Genomic DNA, 16,655 nt, shown 5'->3' with positions numbered 1-16,655 from the left:
CAAAAACGTGTACAAATATTACTAGTCACGGTTGTCTCTCGCAATCCTCACCCACTGGTGTCCCCGTTCGTCGTAGCCGGCCGACGGCCCAACATGCATCTCCCGCCAGCACCGCGCACAGTACACGTCGTTATCACACCCAATACACCGGATGGTGGCATCGTCGAGACAGACGACGCACCATGTGCTTTGATCTCCGTCTGTGTACTTTGCAGATCTTAGACCTCTGCTGTTCGTGGATGTAGGGCGGTCTTGAGGGCGGAAAGTGGGCACCGAGGGGAGCCCAAAAGCGTCGAGGGTCGCGCCACTTCCCAGGCCCTTTAGAGAAGCGAGCCGTGCGGAGATGTCTTGTTCAAAGTCGATTGACTTCCGCCTATCCTCTTCATCCTCTTTCGCATCTGCGACTGGATCTACAAGCTGCGTAGGTACGGCTGGAAGGGCTAACGTGGCGTTATCATCATGGCCGTCTACGGTGTTAGCCTCTGTGCCGGGCACAGGGGCCTCTTCTTCTCCAGGCTGTTGCTTTTCATCCTCTTCCCTGGTAGGTGCTGGAGGGGGTAATGAGTTCATCTCGTCCTGCAACTGCGACAGGACTGCCTCCACGGCGCGGGCCATCTGCTCCCCGTCGGAATCATCGTCGTCCTCAGGCGGGACGCTGTTCCTGTCGGGAGCTGAGTCCTTCTGGAGCGATTCGAGAAGGCCGGCCAGCTTCTTTGTGTCGGCGCTGGGGTTGCAATCTGGGAGCGAATCCACGTCTCCTTCTACGTCGAGGTCAAAGGCCTCGTCCCCTAAGCACTCGAGAAGCTCGTCGAGGGCATCTTCATCGTCCGCATTCGCTTCTGCCTCAAGGAACCGGTGCTGACCGTGCTTCTGAGCTGCACTAGGCCCAGCTGATTCTGGCGGTGTCCGGGCTACCACCTTCCGTTCGGAGGCTCGGCTGCTCAGACTCGGCGGCTTTGCAAGGGGCTGTGATCTCGGACATCCACCATCGGACTTGGGCGTTTCTGACGGATCTGGCACAGCTCCAATGCTGCCACTGTAACTCGTTTGGTTCCGAAGAATCCTTAGACGGGCCGTCAAGGCATCCTCCCTTGATGCAGGTGGAGATTCTTCTAATGTGGGGATATCTGCAGCGCTTTCCACACGTTTTCACTTAGTCCCCGTTTGTTGATGCAGATGAAGGACGGGTACCGTATTACACTTCCGGTTTAGTGATGGTGATGCTTGTAGGTTTGAGTGCATTCAACCTGTCCAACAGGGACTGGTCACTTGGGGCCATGGTACGGTGGGTGCAGGATACAAGGCCAGAAGGCAAAGATGGACCGGTGTCGGCACGGTCGATCGAAGCGAAGAGGATAGCGTATTCTCCATCGGCCGGGTAAACCAATGGGGCAAGGCACCCTGCAAGGCGGCGAACTGAAATACAAGGCAATTCTGGGGATGAGAGGCAAAATTATGGGGCTAAGCGAGAATGAGACTTGACGATTGGATCACCAGACAGACGGGTTTGCCAGTGGAAAAATTGAGAAACGTCTTCGGAGATGCACAAAATGCACAAAATGCACACAGCCACGCTCCCCGCATGTGTGCCGCGGTTACAAGCACTCATTTTAGGTAACTCGGACTTTAGGGGCAGATGATGAAGTGTCTGATGAGGAGGTTTGACAGCGAACGCTGCCAACTGGAACAGAAAACTGAATCCGATATCAGTTGGCCTAACTCATCAGGTTTTGAGATCTTACAGCCGCAAAGGATGCCCAAACGGATGGGACGGAGGCCGGCTCATGACGCAGCTTTGAGCGTTAATCTGGTGGCTGCGTGAGGGGCGTAAAATAGTGGGCTTTGAAGGTTCCCATCCGCGCAGGCGGGTGGATGATCCGTTCCCGGCAGCAGAGCCCGGCCCCACGTCACCACTGGAAGGGGGATTCCGCCACCCAAGGGTCTCCCTTGGCACACGCAGCAACGCGACAACCCCCAACTTATGTTAGCCCGCGCCGCTTTCCGGTTCGCCCTACATGACGGCAGGTCGCAATGGGGGGTATATCAATGCTAAATCTCTCCGACCGCATCTTGCGCATTTCCTCTTGTTAACCTTTACTACACCCAAACCGGTCCTACCCGAGATACTGCATCCGCGTCTCACCTGACCATCAACAACATACTTGCCTAGCCGTTCAACGGATCTCCGTTAGACCATCGTCCACCAGCAAACTATCGTTAAAACTACATCTACCCAGCCAATTATGCGGGTTTCCCTTGCTTTACTATTGGCGCTCGTCGCTGATGCGACGGTTCACGCCGTCGTTGCGCCGCCAGCTGCAGAGGTCGCACCGCATCAGGCCTTGCAGAAAGCACAGCGCGATGAGCCGCCATCCGGGGAATTGTGGAAGCGGAGAGGCGGCGGTGGAGGAGGTGGCCGCGGAGGCGGTGGTAGCAGCTCCGGCGGGTAAGTTTCAACTCCTGGTCTCACTTCTCTGTTTATCGCCCATAGTCGTGGCTTAGCTTGTTGGCTTCCGATCGTCCGCTGTCTTGCCCGAGGCGGAACCGGACAGGATGGTCAAAGCCGATTCGCGTTATAATTTACACTAACCCGCCATCTCAGAAACCGAGGCGGAAGCGGTTCCTCGTCATCGGGCCCCCGCCCCGGCTCTGGCCCACCTCGCTCTTTCGGTAATGGACAATATTACGGCGGTGGATCACCGCGACCATACCAGTCCGGCGGGAGGTCCCCGGGCGGAATCGCGCCCGTCTTCTTCGGCGCGGCCTTCCTCGCATTCTGGCCTGGCGTTTGGCTCTACGGCGCCCACTTGTACTATCATCCGCGCCCGTACACCTTCTACAACCAGACCAGCCAGGAGAATGAGACGAAGCCTGTGATATGCGCCTGCGATCCGCACAACCTGTGCGGTTGCGACAATGGCACCACCGAGTATATGAACGACCTCATCGGCGATGGCAACTACACCACGCTCGACCGCTCGGTGGTCACTGTCGCCAATGTGAACGGGACGAGCACTATCTTGATCAACGGCACGCTACCCAACGGCACGACCGCTCCGACTGACGGGGAGAGCGTCGCCGGCACTGGGCTGCAGGCCTTGTTAGAGGGCGTTGGGTGGTGGCCCGTCGTTGCGGCGGTCAGTGCCATCGTTTTCACCGCCTAGGGGGCACATTTATGTTGTTCTGAGTTTGTATTTTACTGAGTTCTTCATTTGGGGATGTGATTCTTTTTTTTTTTCAGGGCGTTTAGGCCTGGTTAATAATACCCACCAACCGGGACGGCGTTTGGCGAGTATGCACATCAACCTTCTGATATGATATCCAGCGGGTTGTGAGCAAAGCTTGGTCATGATTGGTAGTTCAGCGATGCAGATAGTAGCCATAGACCATCGTCGTTTTGATAACTTGGAAGTTTCACGGGCTCTAGACAACCCCTAAAGGAGGGTTATTGGTAAATCGGGATACACGGGGACGAATTGCATCAGTTTCGCCCATCCTCAAGCCTCTTCCACAGCAGTAACAGGGACAACAGCAGCAGGAGAAGCAGCAGCAGCAGCCGCCGCCGCCGCCCTCTCAGCCCTCCTCTGCACGGTCCACTCCCCCAACTCCCGCCAAATCTCCTCCTTCTCCTTGGGCTTCAAGGTCGCCGCCAGCCCGCTGGTGCTGGTCGCCACAAAGATGCGCGCCCCCTTCCAGTCCCCGCTGTAGTCGACCCCTTCCTCCTTCTCCTCTTCCCTCTGCACGCCGCCCTCCAACAGACCCATATTCTCCGCTTCGTCCTGCCACCCGTACTTGAACTCGCTCGCCTTGATGGCCCGGCCGTGCCTCACGCGCCACATGCTCTCCCAGATGCTCTTGCCCACGACGCAGACGACCTCGGGCCGCCAGCGGCGGACCTTCTCCTCGAGGATGTCGACGCCGGCGTCCATCTCGGCCTTGCTCAGCTCGGCGCCGTTGCGGCTGGGCCGCGAGACGATGTTGGTCAGGCCGAGCGAGTAGAGCGCCGGCAGGGTCCGGTCCTCGGCCGGCGAGCACAGCCGCGGCGTGATGCCCGACGAGTGCAGCAGGCGCCAGAACAGGTTGGTCGGGTGCGCGTAGGCGTGCCCCGTGCGCGCCGTCTCGATGCCCGGGTTGAGGCCGATGAAGAAGATGAGCAGGTTGGGCGCGATGGCGTCCTTGAGATGCGGCAGGTGGGCGTACGTCGAGGGAGGGGCGTACGACGCTGGTACTTTTTGCCGGGCGCGCTTGGCTTTGTTAGACGGGGATGTGGTGGCCGAGGAGGAGGAGGGGGAGGGAGACGAGGGAGAGGCGGCATCGTCACTGTCGGCAGCCGCGGGAGCGAGGGCTTTGCGCTTAGATGGGGAGCGGGATGTTGAGACAGGTGACAGGACGGGCGAGGGAGTTGCGGCCGAGGACGGCGTTCCCGTGGCTGAGAGCCGTGGGCTTCGCCGCGGGCCAGTTGAGAGGGGCACACCGTCATTGAACATGAAGTTTGCAAGCTTGAGTCGGCCTTCAAAGCTCGGTGACGAGCCCGTGTCTTCTGCTGTTTGGGATGCCATTGTGCTTTTCCTGTGAGGCCGTTATTGCTCGTTGGCGGTGCGCCGTGATCCTGTAGCCTCCGACTTCTGATCGGGAGAAGAAGTTGGGAACGGGGAGTTGGTCTTTCGATCTGGCTACGGAACGCAACACAAAACTTAAATAGGAGAGCTAGAGGCCATCGTTTGTCTGGAACCTCTTGGAATGGTAGTCATTGTCTGCCAGGGACCTGGGGGCCCGCCGAGGTGTTAGTCGCCACCCAAGGCGACAATGCCACTACACTAATTCTCAACTCTTCGCATCCCCTGCACTCCAGTGGAGTTACGGCAACTACAGTGGCAGGCCCGGCAGTGTCGGCTCGGAGACGCTCGGCGGCCGGTACAGTACACGACGGACGCCCGGGGTTATTGAGGCGTTGGCGGATATCGAGGCAAATCTTGTGTCACTGCAATTCACCCCGGATGCAGATCGTCCCGTTTCAAGATGGAAGTCAGGAAGTCCCGGGGCCTGGACCGTCTTCGGCAGTTCCAGCAAATTGGAGGCCGCCCTGGGAGCACACGGTGGGGCTTTACGGTCTCGGTTGGGCTCGCAGCTTCATGTGGCGCACAGCGGGGCATCCGCTGAGGTGGGCTGTGGTTGCTCGGGACCCCTATCGGACTTGTTTTCTTGCTTCGCCCTTTGGAAGCTCCCGCCCGCCTGCAAAAGGATCCTCTTTCTGTTCTTCCTGTAGTCGGAGCCTGACGTTTCTCTAGAATCCGTCACGATTGCACATGCAAAGGATAGCACTTATTTGGCCTTTTACTGCTTTCGCTCAGCCGCTTGTCGTTAACAGCAACCATGGACACTATTAAACAGGCACTGAATGTTGGGGGCAAGGGTACCCCGCAGGAACCAACGGCCCAAGAAGTCTCGCAGCTACGAGAGAAGTACACCCTCGCCGGCCAGGGCCAAGTCTTCAACTTTTACGACTCGCTGTCTAGCACAGAGAAGGCGTCGCTGTACCAACAGCTGACCCTTTTCGATCCGGCCTACATCAAGAGCATTGCCGACAAAGCCCTCGACTCGCAAAAGTCGGAGGATGGCGGGGCAACCAAGCCGTCGCTCGAGCCCCTCCCGGAGTCGGCCAACGCGAGCATCATGGACTCCAAGCCCGAAGACATTGAGAGGTGGTACCAGTCGGGGCTTGACCTGATCGCCGCGAACAAGGTCGCCGTGGTGCTCATGGCTGGCGGCCAGGGCACCCGCCTGGGCAGCTCGGATCCCAAGGGCTGCTTCGACATTGGCCTGCCGTCCAGAAAGTCGCTGTTCCAGATCCAGGCCGAGCGCATCCGCAAGGTCGAGCAGCTGGCGGCCAAGAAGGCCGGCACTGGCGGCAAAGTCGTCGTCCCATGGTACGTGATGACGTCCGGGCCGACCCGCGGACCCACCGAGAAGTTCTTCAAGGACCACAACTACTTCGGACTGTCCCCCGACAATGTCGTCATCTTCGAGCAGGGCGTGCTACCTTGCATCTCCACGGACCGCAAGATCCTGCTCGAGAGCAAGAGCAAGGTGGCCGTCGCGCCCGATGGCAACGGCGGCATCTACAACGCTCTGGTGCAGTCCAAGGTGTTGGACGACATGGAGAGACGGGGTATTGAGCACATCCATGCCTACTGCGTCGACAACTGCCTGGTGAAGGTGGCTGATCCCGTCTTCATTGGCTTCTCGGCCTCTGTGAATGTCGACATTGCTACCAAGGTTGTGCGCAAGCGTAACGCCACCGAGAGCGTCGGTCTGATCCTGTGCAAGAACGGCCGGCCCGACGTGGTCGAGTACAGCGAGATCAGCGAGGAAATTGCCCGTGAAGAGGATCCCAAGCAACCCGGTGTCCTGAAGTTCCGGGCCGCCAACATCGTCAACCACTATTACTCGTTCCGCTTCCTCAAGAGCATTCCGCAGTGGGTCAAGACCCTGCCGCACCACGTCGCCCACAAGAAGATCCCCTATGCCGACCCGGAAACGGGCGAAACGGTCAAGCCAACGAAGCCCAACGGCATCAAGCTGGAGCAGTTCGTCTTTGACGTCTTTCCCATGTTGGAGCTCTCCAAGTTCGCTTGCATGGAAGTTCGCCGCGAGGACGAGTTCAGCCCGCTCAAGAATGGGGCCAACAGCACCGAAGACAATGCGCAGACAAGCCGGCACGACATCATGGCCCAGGGCAAGCGCTGGGTGCAGGCCGCGGGCGCCACTGTTGTGAGCGAGGACCCCAATTCAGGTGTCGAAGTGAGCCCATTGATGAGCTATGTGAGTGATCTCGAGGAGCAGTTGGATAACCGGCCACACAACGTGCTGACTATTTCCTCTAGGGCGGTGAGGGTCTCGAGAAGGTTGCTGGCACGACCATTACTGCTCCCGCTGTCATCGAGGTTGAGTAAATGGGGTTTAGCAAAAACGAGAAAGGGATTTTCGGGAGGATATGGCGATACAGAAAAATCATTTCAGGACGCAATTGCTGCAAACGCAGGTTCTAGAGACGGGTTGAGGCTAAAATAGCCTAACATTTTGTCAACCTTAGAAGCGTTTGGTTCTCAGATAGCATTAATGCATGCCATGAGAAACTTTCTAGGTTTTAGAACGCCGGAATCTACATAAATGCCTTCTCTTCCCCCTCAATTGATCGGGAATAAAACTGAGAAAGAAAAAGAAAAAAGAAAAGAGAAAAAAAAAAGAAAAGGAAAGAAAAGAGAGAAAAAGAAAAGAAAAGGAAAGAAAAGCCCTCGGGGGTGTCCCAGACTCCCGCAAACCCTCGCTCGCTCTCTCAGCGGTTTGACCAGATTAGGAATCTCCGCCTCAGTCCACCAAACGGTCCACAGAGTAAAAGTTCTCCTTCAGACTTTTATGAGCTGTTTAGATAGCTCAGATAGCAGTTCCAGCCAATGCTAATGACATTGACGAACAAAACGCGGTGCTCGAGCGGCACGACCTTGAAGTTGACCATCTGCACAAACGGCCAGATCATCCAGTTGGTCGTGAGCGCGCTCGAGTAGCTCTTGTCAATCTTCTCCTTGACCGACCCGCCCTCGAGCACCGCCATGCTGCTGAGGAAGACGCCGATGAAGGTCGGGGCGAAGATGAGCTGGTCGCAGGCCACGCGGGCGAGGATGGTGGCGTTGGCTGAGCGCAGGTTGACGTTGCGTTGGAGGAACTTGAACCAAGTTGCCGCCGAGGGGCCGAAGATGGCTTTTTTTGGGGGGAGGCTCTTTTTCAGCTTGATATTCTAACGAGTTTGGGGGAAGGTTCAGTGAACGGAGAACGTACTGCCGCCGTATAGGCACATCCGGCCTGTCCGAGCATAGTCGTGCTTCTGGATGCCCCTCTTTTCGACTAACTGCTGCGCGGCCACATCGCCCACCCCAAAGAGGACCGAGGTGGTTATGGCTTGGGTGAGGAGTGGACGGGCCGCTAGACGGGCTTGATACCTGGAAGATAGTTTTAGTTTCTGAATGTTGCGCTGGGTACATAGCTAGAGGGCATCCCCACTGGGAGTCGAAGGGCGCATCTCACCATGCCAGCATCTTGGATAAGTGTATCAAGAGCGAGAGCCGAGTATGGCTCTCGGGAGGGCCACTTAAGTGATTGCTAAAATAAAGTGGCCGGGAACCACTTCAGAGTCACCGGAAACTCCTTTGGTGGTTTTGATATGAGCGGAATTAGAGCAAAGGAGCTCGACTTGATTTTTGTTTGCTGTGCAACGAGTGATAGGTTGCAGGAGCCCCGGGAATTTCTGTTGCGCTTCTGTTATAAATGTGTTCCCACAATTCGGGTTCTCGACCCAGTCAGTGTCAGTTTCCTGGCGGAAAAGTGAGAAAAATCGAATGCGCCACAGCAACACCGAGATAGTATTATCTCTTACAAAGCACGCAAGGAAATCCTCCGTGTCATGATCGCCGTCGGTTCATACCTCTCAGCAGGGTATTATGGGCACGAGACCTGCTGAAAAAATGGATCCTAAGCCCAATCTGTTACTGCCACAGGGGATGTTCAGGGGATCCGGGTCTCGGCCTTGCCTGGCGGTGAGGCTTCGTTGCTGGGACGTGGGGGGTTACCTTATGAACCTCACCCCTCAACACTGAAGATTTTCGTCTCGCAACTAATTGCAACAATAGGTAATTGGAACATCTGCCAACCGCTAAAGGAGAACCCTCATGCTCTCAGACGATCAAGAAGCTGAGAATCGCTTCAATAACGCACTGCTCATCCTTAACGGCTAGAACTGCAGGCAGACGATAAAACAATACCGGGAACTATTATGAAGGAAACTCTTGGTAATCTTGGGCCCCGAAGGGCTCAAGGGAACTACTCTTTCACCCTTTCAGCCCGCATAATTAAGCATGGTCGCTCGTATCTACCGTGTTGCGCCTGGGAAATCTCTGTTTCTCCGATTCGCGTTCGTCATGGAATGGTGCTCGCGCAAAACCATCAATCCTAGCCCGGGAATCTTACCGAGGAAGGGCGCAGAAACAAATCGAGGCCCATCCAGCTCGGCAGCGACTTGTCCTCCTCTCCGACGCCATCTCACGGGCGTCTTGGTAAAGTTTGGGGCGGCGCTCATTGTCCAGAGAGCAAATACTCGACCGCACCTTGGACGCTGCCACCACTACGACGTAGAGCCGTCACGTTCCTGTCGAAATCGAAGAAGCCCATATCATTGAGTTGGCGCAGTTGGTCAGCATACCGCTCCTCCGGCGGCCTGTCGTCTGCTGGCGCTGGCGCCGACGGGTTTCCCAGCGACCCTAGTCCTAACATCTGCGCCATCTGCTGCATGGCTTCCGGAGAGATTGGCGGCATCCCAAAAGGATTGGCGGCATTCGCAGCCTGACCAGCCTGGCCCGAGCCGAATAACGCGTTAAATGGGTTGATGGGTTGGCTGGCGCCACCAGCCTGAGCGTTAGCTCCGGTCGATCCAGGCCCGCCCTCGGACGGCGCAGCAGCTTGTCCCGAAGGTGCAGTTGCTCCGACCGTCGCGCTTCCTCCGCCGAGAGGGCCGGCCATCCCCAACGGGCCGAAGCCAAGAAGCGCGGCCAGCGGGTTCGCTTGGGAGGCTCCAGGAGCTGGGTTGGTACCGCTTGCCGCCGAGCCACCAGAACGCGGCGCATCAGCGGGCGTGCTGTCCGTCGCACCAGGGGCCGGGAAAGCCGCGGCGTCGCCTTGCATCATCCTCCGCATTCTCGCTGCCATCCGGAGAGCCTCGGGATTCGTCATCATACTTCGAAAATAGGGTGACTGGAGCATCTCGCGGGCATTGGGCACATTGGCCAATGTCGGGTTCGATCGGATCATGTAGTCGATAAAGTCGGGATTGTTGAGCGCCTCGTTCATGGTCTGAGCAACCATGGGGTTCGAGAGGATCTCAGCTATCTGTTCTTCGTTGGGCGGGGCGCCCATCTGCCGATATGCGTTAGAGATTTCCATGATGTCGACTGGGAGACGGGGAAATATCAGCGGGGACAAGACTTACCCCGCCGTCTGCGCCAAACAGGTCAGCGCTCGGCAAGTTGGCAAGGCCCGCGAACCTAGCTCCCGTAAGCCCAGCAAGCGGGTCACTCGCACTGGAGCCGGCCGCCATATTCTGGGGGACGGCGGCGGGTGTGGGTGTCGACGACGAAGCGACAGTGGCGGGAGTAGGGTTGCTGCGAGCGCTCTTAACCAGGTGGATTGTGTTATTGCTCTTGATCTTGTAGACGCTTAGGGCATCCGAGTCCTTCATGATGCGCCCAGAGTAAATGAGGCGCTGTCTTTCGACGGGGATATCCTCGAAATTAGCCTCGGCAAGCATGGTCTTGAGGTCGAGCACCGTTGCCGACTCGGACATAGTGATAGTGTGTGTCTTGTCTCCAACAGTCTTGACCTTGAAAGTGATCTGGGCATCACTGCCCGTCTCGCCGTTGTCAGCCATGGTGCGCGGCAGGCGTCGGTTGTGGTGCCTTTGTTGGCGACTCGGGTGCGCGGGTGGCGATTGTCGCAATTCCCGCGATAATGCTCGATTTCTGTGTCGGCCGCCTTTCGAATATCGAGGATCGAGCGCGCGAAAGAAACCGTCTCCTGTAAACAGTCTAAAAAGAATTGCTAATTCTAGAAGAGGGTTTTGTTGTTTTCAGGTGTTGGATGTTTTGATGGAAGAATGATGGATGACGGTAGAATTGCCAAGCCCAGAGAGGGGGGGAGGCTCAAGGAGGGAGGTCGCTACTGAACGGTTTGTGAGGTCCTCAGCCGCTAACCGGGCGATGTGATGCAGTGGCTTCCTACCGAAGCGCCTAAGGTACCGTATTGTACAGTACGTGCATCCTTGCCTTAATACACATTACTCCGCAGTGCTACATTTAACAGAGAGTCGCTAGGCGGCGGTAGATGCTAGATAGGGTAGTGGGGGTACTGTACATACAGTACTGTATTAACCCCGCCATAGCGCTCTTGCTCGCTCTTGCTACTGGTTGCCTGCCTGCCTATCCCGACGCACACCTAGCGCGCCTTCTCGAAAGCGACTCGGGATTCAAGTCAATGGAAAACGCCTCAGTTCGTTCCGGCAAATCGCGATTCGAACCAATAGCGGCGCCTGAAAACTGATAGATAGGTACTTGGATGGGGCGCACAGCGCAGAGTAAAACGGTGCAATCTTTTACGGGCGGGACCGGCTAGACTGGACCAACGCCTTTCTACCCTCCTTTGTTCGGAACGCCACTCCGTAACCATCCCGTGGGTGGTGGCACAGACAGCCCGTGTGAAATCGCGTCAAGCATGCGGGGAGGCGCCGTGATGGGCCAGGCGAGCCCGTTCCGTGTTCGGATGATGACGGTTGGCCAATGCTTGCACTGGTTCCCGGGCGCGGTCGAGCGCAGGCAGGCAATCTAGCCGGCCGGCCGGCCGGCCAAGAGCCGGCACGGAAGCGACGGCATCCGGGTGCACTCTGCGCACCAACCTATCCCCTTTACCATCTTCAGGCCCACATTTTGGGCAGGTCTGATGCCAAGCAATATCTCGGAGCACGCAGGCCGCGTTCTGACGGATCGTGACAGGAGCCGGGCCAAAAGGTGTCTGTCGTGCTTTCCGGCCTGGGCCTAGCAAATGTAAGGTACCTTGGGTATCGTGTCTACCTAGGTAGCTAGTCTTGCGTTCCTATGTATCAGTGCCTCTCCGGCGTGTCCACCCACCTAAGTACATCCTGGCCGAGTTTGCGTATCCAAGACAATGACGAGTATCCTGTTGCTATGTGATGTTGTGACTCACCGCCGCTGCGTACATGAGGTGATGCTTGCACTTTCCGGGAGAGATACAGGGCAATCATTGGCACGGCTTGCTCTTCCGGCGACAACTGTCAGAGATCAGAGGACTGAGCAGGGAAATTTTTGACCCCTGGCCACGTGGTGCGTTGCGGGAGGAAGTTGCCGGGCCCTAGCCACAGGAAGCTTGCATTGGAGAGTGCGGAAGAGCCCGATCAGCCATGCAAAGGTGTAGACTCTGGATAGCTACACTACAGCCTCACCGGGCTTTCACGAGTCGGTGCCCAGTGGCAGCCAGCAAGCCGGTGAATAAGGCACTGCGGCATGGAGAGGGCACCACCACCGCTGCCTTAACCGATCGGAAATGCCATCAGGGCAGCATGGCGTCTCATCCGAGGCCTGACTCGGGGGCGCGTGTAGAGTGATTGCGCACCCACGGATACGGCGATCAAGGACCACTTCAAAAAGTCAATTCGACGCGGGGGAGGGGTTGTTATCCCCGCCCCACGGGTCCCAACACCCCTGTGCAGGTATGTCTTGCAGGCCAAGCAGGGCTAGTTTCTCGCACCAAGTTGGGCTGGATGAAAGCTGGCGTCCGAAAATGTCAATTCATCGTCGTCTTGGCGCAGCTCCTGCCACGACCCAATTACACGTAGAAGTGGGCCGTCTTTCCTCCTCGTTTAAAACAAAACAAAAACATACGCAGCAGAGTTGATGAGGCTCGGGAGGAGAAGGTCCCAAGATCAGCCCATATGTTGGATGCTGAGAAGGGTCCCGTCAGACTCTCAGTGCTTCGGCACGGAATTGTTCTAGAAGGCCGGGGGGTTCTCTTGATGACTAAATTTTGCTTCTTTGGGCTGCACCTTGCCATGTGGGAGACGGGACTGGCGTGGTGAGCTGGCAGTTTCTGTCACTTCCTGCCCATTGTCGTTCTTTGCGATTCCACTGCAAAAGAAACCCGTCGCTCCCACTCACTTGCGAAATCAAGAATACGAGACGTCGGACCTTGTCTGGGCGCGAAACTCGAGCCCCGGAGCCCGGATTACGATGCCGTGCCGGAAACGCCACTACTCACATTCTTCTTCACACGCACCTCTTCCCGCTCTTCAACCTTTGCTTCTGCGCCCGCCACAAGCAGCTTTTGCGATACTAAGTGGGTCATGGCCAAGCCGGACGTATGCATACATAGTACTGTCCTGAAATCTTCAAGGTCTAGACCTCGGGTGTTTCGTCTGGAACTTGTACGAATTTTTTTTTTTTAGCGCCGGATGGAAACCGCCGTATGTTGCTCTGAGGAGCGGTCGATGAGGCGTTAGTTTTCTGGCTTCCCGCTTCGCTGTTGAGCCTCGTGATACGGCAGCCGAAGGTTACGACGGCAGAAAGTCCTACACCAGCCGGGTCCTTTGATTTTCGGTGTCGCGGCCCCCCCCCCCCCCGTTCACCGATATGTCTCAGTCTCACGTGCTCCCATCTCCAATGCCCGGCATCCAACTAAGCCTCTACACCTGCCACGCACCGCTTAGCTGCCCAGGCCCTGCCTTCACCGCTGGGCCGGGAAGAAAGGGCTTGATTGGGCGGCAACAATAGAAGAGCATTGCGAGCCGTCAACGCGGGATGCTGGAGCGGAAGTCGGCAATCCCAGTGGTCAAACTCGGCGAGGACCTTGATCGTCGGCGAGCGTCAACCGGGAAAGCTCCCCACTTTCTACTGGGCCCCATGAATACACAAAAACACTTCTCTACTCGGCCATGACGGTTTCCAGCCATGGCAGTTTGGGCCCAACGAGATGGTGCGGACAAAGCCTCTGACGTTTCTTTTCCTCGCGGGTATCAGTCACAAACAACCCCTGCTGCATCGTCCGCTGGCTGCCCGGCCACGCAGCGACGTCTCGTCGTCTCCCGATGCCCCGTTTGTTCCCCTGATCGCCCCGTGCCCTACCATGCCCTGTCCACGACCAGCCCTCCCTGGCCCAAATTATGTCATGTTGCAGTTCTTTCTCGGACTTTGAGCACTTGGGGGTCGTTTCGGCTTTCGTGCCCGCTTCTGAGCTCCACTGGTTTGGGCAGGCCGGCCGCTCACCTCCGGAAACGCCCAGCGGGATGTTGGCCAGCCATGGATCAGACGCACCGCCTGTGAGACTTCTACTTCCCCCCCGTGTCGTCTTGATGCCCGACCAACACCGAAGACACATCAGTCCGACATGAGCTGGCGCAAAGCCCTACTTCCAAGAAAGACTAGATATTTCACGCCCTCGCCAGCATCTCAGGGAAACCAGTGACCACATCTTCGTTTCCCTTTCATCTCCAGGCCAGTCCGACGACCAATCCCGGTTTGCCAATCCGCACATCTGTCTTCTTGCCCATCGGTCTCGCGTCCGCGCATTGAGCAGCATGTCGTCTTCTCGCAAGTTGCGCATGGCAAGCGCCTCCAGCGTCATGTACACCAACGCTGTCTACTGGCCTAATCATAGAATTTACAACGGCGACACGCCCGGCGCCCTGAATTACGGATGCATAAATCGCGTCTATTACGCTTTTGCCACCGTGACGGTTGATGGAGGTGTATTTGTGAGTTGGCGTGCGAGTCTGCCGCTTTTTTTGGCTGCCTCGACTAACACCCGGCTAGCTCAGCGACGAGTGGGCAGATGCCGGGGCGCCTTGTGACGGTGTCCAAGGGGCTCTGGGCTCCTTGATGCACCTAAAGCAGAGATATCCTCATCTGCAGGTTGTGCTGTCCATCGGCGGTGGCGCTTCGAATCAAACATTCCCCGTTGTGGCGTCCAACGCCATCCTCCGGGACAACTTTGCGCGCTCAGCCCGAGGCTTAGTCGAGGCATCAGGCCTCGACGGCATTGACAGTAGGACTCTCTCAGATTCTTTCCGCTATTCATTGCGATCCCACTGCGGCCAATGGCCTGGTGGGTGGCGCAAATCACACCCCATCGAGCCTGCATCCTCACTATACCTTGTTAGCGCAATCGCTAACAGATTTAGTTGTCTGGGAATACCCGTGTACTCCACAACAAGGAAGCGATTTCCTCGCCCTGCTCGCGGCGATCCGTGTCCATCTCCCCGAAGACCGCTACCTGCTCACGGCCGCTCTCCCCGCCGCAAAAGCCGTCCTACAAAACATCGATCTTCGGCGGACAGCCGAATACCTCGACGTGATCAACCTGACAGCCTACGACTTCTTCGGCCAGTGGACCCACAAGAGTGGCCATCATGCCCAGCTCTACTCGATGAACAAGGACGAGCCCTCGGGTGCCTCGGGCGTGCAGTACGTCATGGTATCCGGCGTGCCGGCCAAGAAGATTCTGCTGGGAATCCCGCTCTTCGGGCGCAGCTTTCTCCACGTGAGCGGCCCTGGCCACAAGAACCGGGGCGGAGGCGGACAGGACGGCTCGTTCGAGTACAGCCAGCTGCCCCGGAAAGGTACCAAGGAGCAGGTGGACAAACGGGCCGTCGCGGCGCAATGCGTCGGCGGCGACGGCGGCTTTGTCACCTACGACAACCCCGACACGGTCAAGGTCAAGGCGGCCTTTTGCAAGCAGAAGGGCCTTGGGGTACGTGCATTGTCGCCCAACTAGGGACTTTTCTTTTCCCCCGTATCTCAGTTTCTCGGCGCATACTGACGATGGGCTCAGGGCCTATTCTACTGGAGCGCGCCGTCTGATGCCAAGGACAGCAAGAGGAGTCTCATCACAACAGGATTCAAGACGCTGCATAGCTCTTGACTTTGACGGCGGGGATGGGCAGCTGCGGCAGAAAATGCAGGGACCTGTGTGTCCATTCCGGTGGCTCTAACATGCCGCCGATTCTCAATTGGCTAAGGGAGATTATACTTGGGCGAGTAACGGCGTTTCTATCTGCATACAGCACCCTGTCTCTTGCTTTTCTTTTTCTTCAGGGGCCCAAACTGACAGAGCCGGCTTGGCGCGTCTTTGACGACTTGATGGTGGGTTGTTTTGAATGGGATACCAAAAAGGGGCTAGGACGGAGTTCAAAAGAGGGTTTCCTTTTTTTCTTTTCTTCCTTTCCTATTTTTTTTTTCCCTCTCTCATCGTTACTTAGATAGCGGGCACGGAACATCAAAAAAGGCATGAAAGGGGTATCGGCGTTGGTATTGAGGTAGCTAGGTACACGGGACACGAGGCGCAGAATAGACGTTGGGCTCTCATAGAGTTTGTCGGTCCCGAGAGTTCTCCCTGGTTCGTCCTTCGGCTCTTGACATTTGATGATACTTTTGGGGGTTATTATTACTTTCCTGATTCTTGTTTTCTGCATGCTTCCGAGTCCTCCGGCGGTCATTTAGGCAAACCGGTGATCTGCCAGCTCGTTGGCTCTTTTTGCTCGGGACCGGTTGATCAAGCCCGAGGGTGGCCGAGATGGCGAGCCCAAATACATGAGGTACTGTACCTCAGCCTGCGATGGCAACATCAGAAAGAGCACGAGACAGCAGGACACGACAGGACCCCAAGCCCAATCGCCTCGGTCAATTGCCGCCCTGCCTGGCTAGGATGATCGAGTAACGTCACACTCGTCACACCCATCAGGTTCCCAAGCCGGTCTCTACACGGGGTGTGTGCGATTGAGTCGGGGCAGAGGACATGCCCTGAGGAACTGCCACGTCTGTTTCTTGTTGGCAGGCTGCCAAGTGACGGGGCTAATGATGTGTTTGCCGTTGCTAGCGACTTTTTAGGGCTTCCATGGCTTGCTTCTGCGGCTGCTGGGAGTTCAAGGTGGAAGGAAGTGGAAGGGCCTCAGGGCTGGCCGTGTTTGTTCGAAACTCGGGGGTTGGGTTGGAATGCAGGGCAGCACCAGGGGGGACCCTTCTTGCCCAGATCGGGAGGTGGGGGGCTCT

At 57.1% G+C, this 16,655-nt stretch overlaps 7 protein-coding genes across 7 annotated transcripts; 3 read left to right on the top strand and 4 right to left on the bottom strand.

The window, feature by feature from the left end:
• Window positions 1–21: 21 nt before the first annotated feature.
• Window positions 22–1,279, bottom strand: MFIFM68171_00458 (Abscission/NoCut checkpoint regulator; the record flags this gene model as incomplete). Its single annotated transcript, XM_071055880.1, has 2 exons — window positions 22–1,135; window positions 1,200–1,279. 2 exons carry the CDS (start codon window positions 1,277–1,279, stop codon window positions 22–24), a joined length of 1,194 nt encoding a protein of 397 aa, XP_070911981.1.
• A 964-nt stretch (window positions 1,280–2,243) lies between these two features.
• MFIFM68171_00457 (uncharacterized protein) lies at window positions 2,244–3,164 on the top strand (the record flags this gene model as incomplete). Its single annotated transcript, XM_071055879.1, has 2 exons — window positions 2,244–2,446; window positions 2,603–3,164. The coding sequence occupies 2 exons, from the start codon at window positions 2,244–2,246 to the stop codon at window positions 3,162–3,164; spliced, it is 765 nt and encodes a 254-aa protein (XP_070911980.1).
• Window positions 3,165–3,497: 333 nt separating this feature from the next.
• Window positions 3,498–4,559, bottom strand: thp1 (uracil DNA N-glycosylase Thp1; the record flags this gene model as incomplete). Its single annotated transcript, XM_071055878.1, has 1 exon — window positions 3,498–4,559. The coding sequence occupies one exon, from the start codon at window positions 4,557–4,559 to the stop codon at window positions 3,498–3,500; it is 1,062 nt and encodes a 353-aa protein (XP_070911979.1).
• An 814-nt stretch (window positions 4,560–5,373) lies between these two features.
• UAP1 (UDP-N-acetylglucosamine pyrophosphorylase) lies at window positions 5,374–6,953 on the top strand (the record flags this gene model as incomplete). The annotated part of the gene is made up of 2 exons (XM_071055877.1): window positions 5,374–6,822; window positions 6,885–6,953. 2 exons carry the CDS (start codon window positions 5,374–5,376, stop codon window positions 6,951–6,953), a joined length of 1,518 nt encoding a protein of 505 aa, XP_070911978.1.
• Window positions 6,954–7,414: 461 nt separating this feature from the next.
• SYM1 (Protein required for ethanol metabolism) lies at window positions 7,415–8,093 on the bottom strand (the record flags this gene model as incomplete). The annotated part of the gene is made up of 3 exons (XM_071055876.1): window positions 7,415–7,758; window positions 7,837–7,997; window positions 8,083–8,093. 3 exons carry the CDS (start codon window positions 8,091–8,093, stop codon window positions 7,415–7,417), a joined length of 516 nt encoding a protein of 171 aa, XP_070911977.1.
• A 1,033-nt stretch (window positions 8,094–9,126) lies between these two features.
• On the bottom strand, window positions 9,127–10,474 carry MFIFM68171_00453 (Deubiquitination-protection protein dph1; the record flags this gene model as incomplete). The annotated part of the gene is made up of 2 exons (XM_071055875.1): window positions 9,127–9,963; window positions 10,037–10,474. 2 exons carry the CDS (start codon window positions 10,472–10,474, stop codon window positions 9,127–9,129), a joined length of 1,275 nt encoding a protein of 424 aa, XP_070911976.1.
• A 3,711-nt stretch (window positions 10,475–14,185) lies between these two features.
• MFIFM68171_00452 (chitinase) lies at window positions 14,186–15,528 on the top strand (the record flags this gene model as incomplete). Its single annotated transcript, XM_071055874.1, has 4 exons — window positions 14,186–14,362; window positions 14,421–14,652; window positions 14,789–15,357; window positions 15,439–15,528. The coding sequence occupies 4 exons, from the start codon at window positions 14,186–14,188 to the stop codon at window positions 15,526–15,528; spliced, it is 1,068 nt and encodes a 355-aa protein (XP_070911975.1).
• Between the last annotated feature and the right edge of the window lie 1,127 nt (window positions 15,529–16,655).

This window comes from Madurella fahalii, assembly GCF_045866475.1.
Source record: "Madurella fahalii IFM 68171 DNA, scaffold_1, whole genome shotgun sequence".
Classification (NCBI taxonomy): domain Eukaryota; kingdom Fungi; phylum Ascomycota; class Sordariomycetes; order Sordariales; genus Madurella; species Madurella fahalii.
This window is presented reverse-complemented; position numbering and strand designations above follow the sequence as displayed.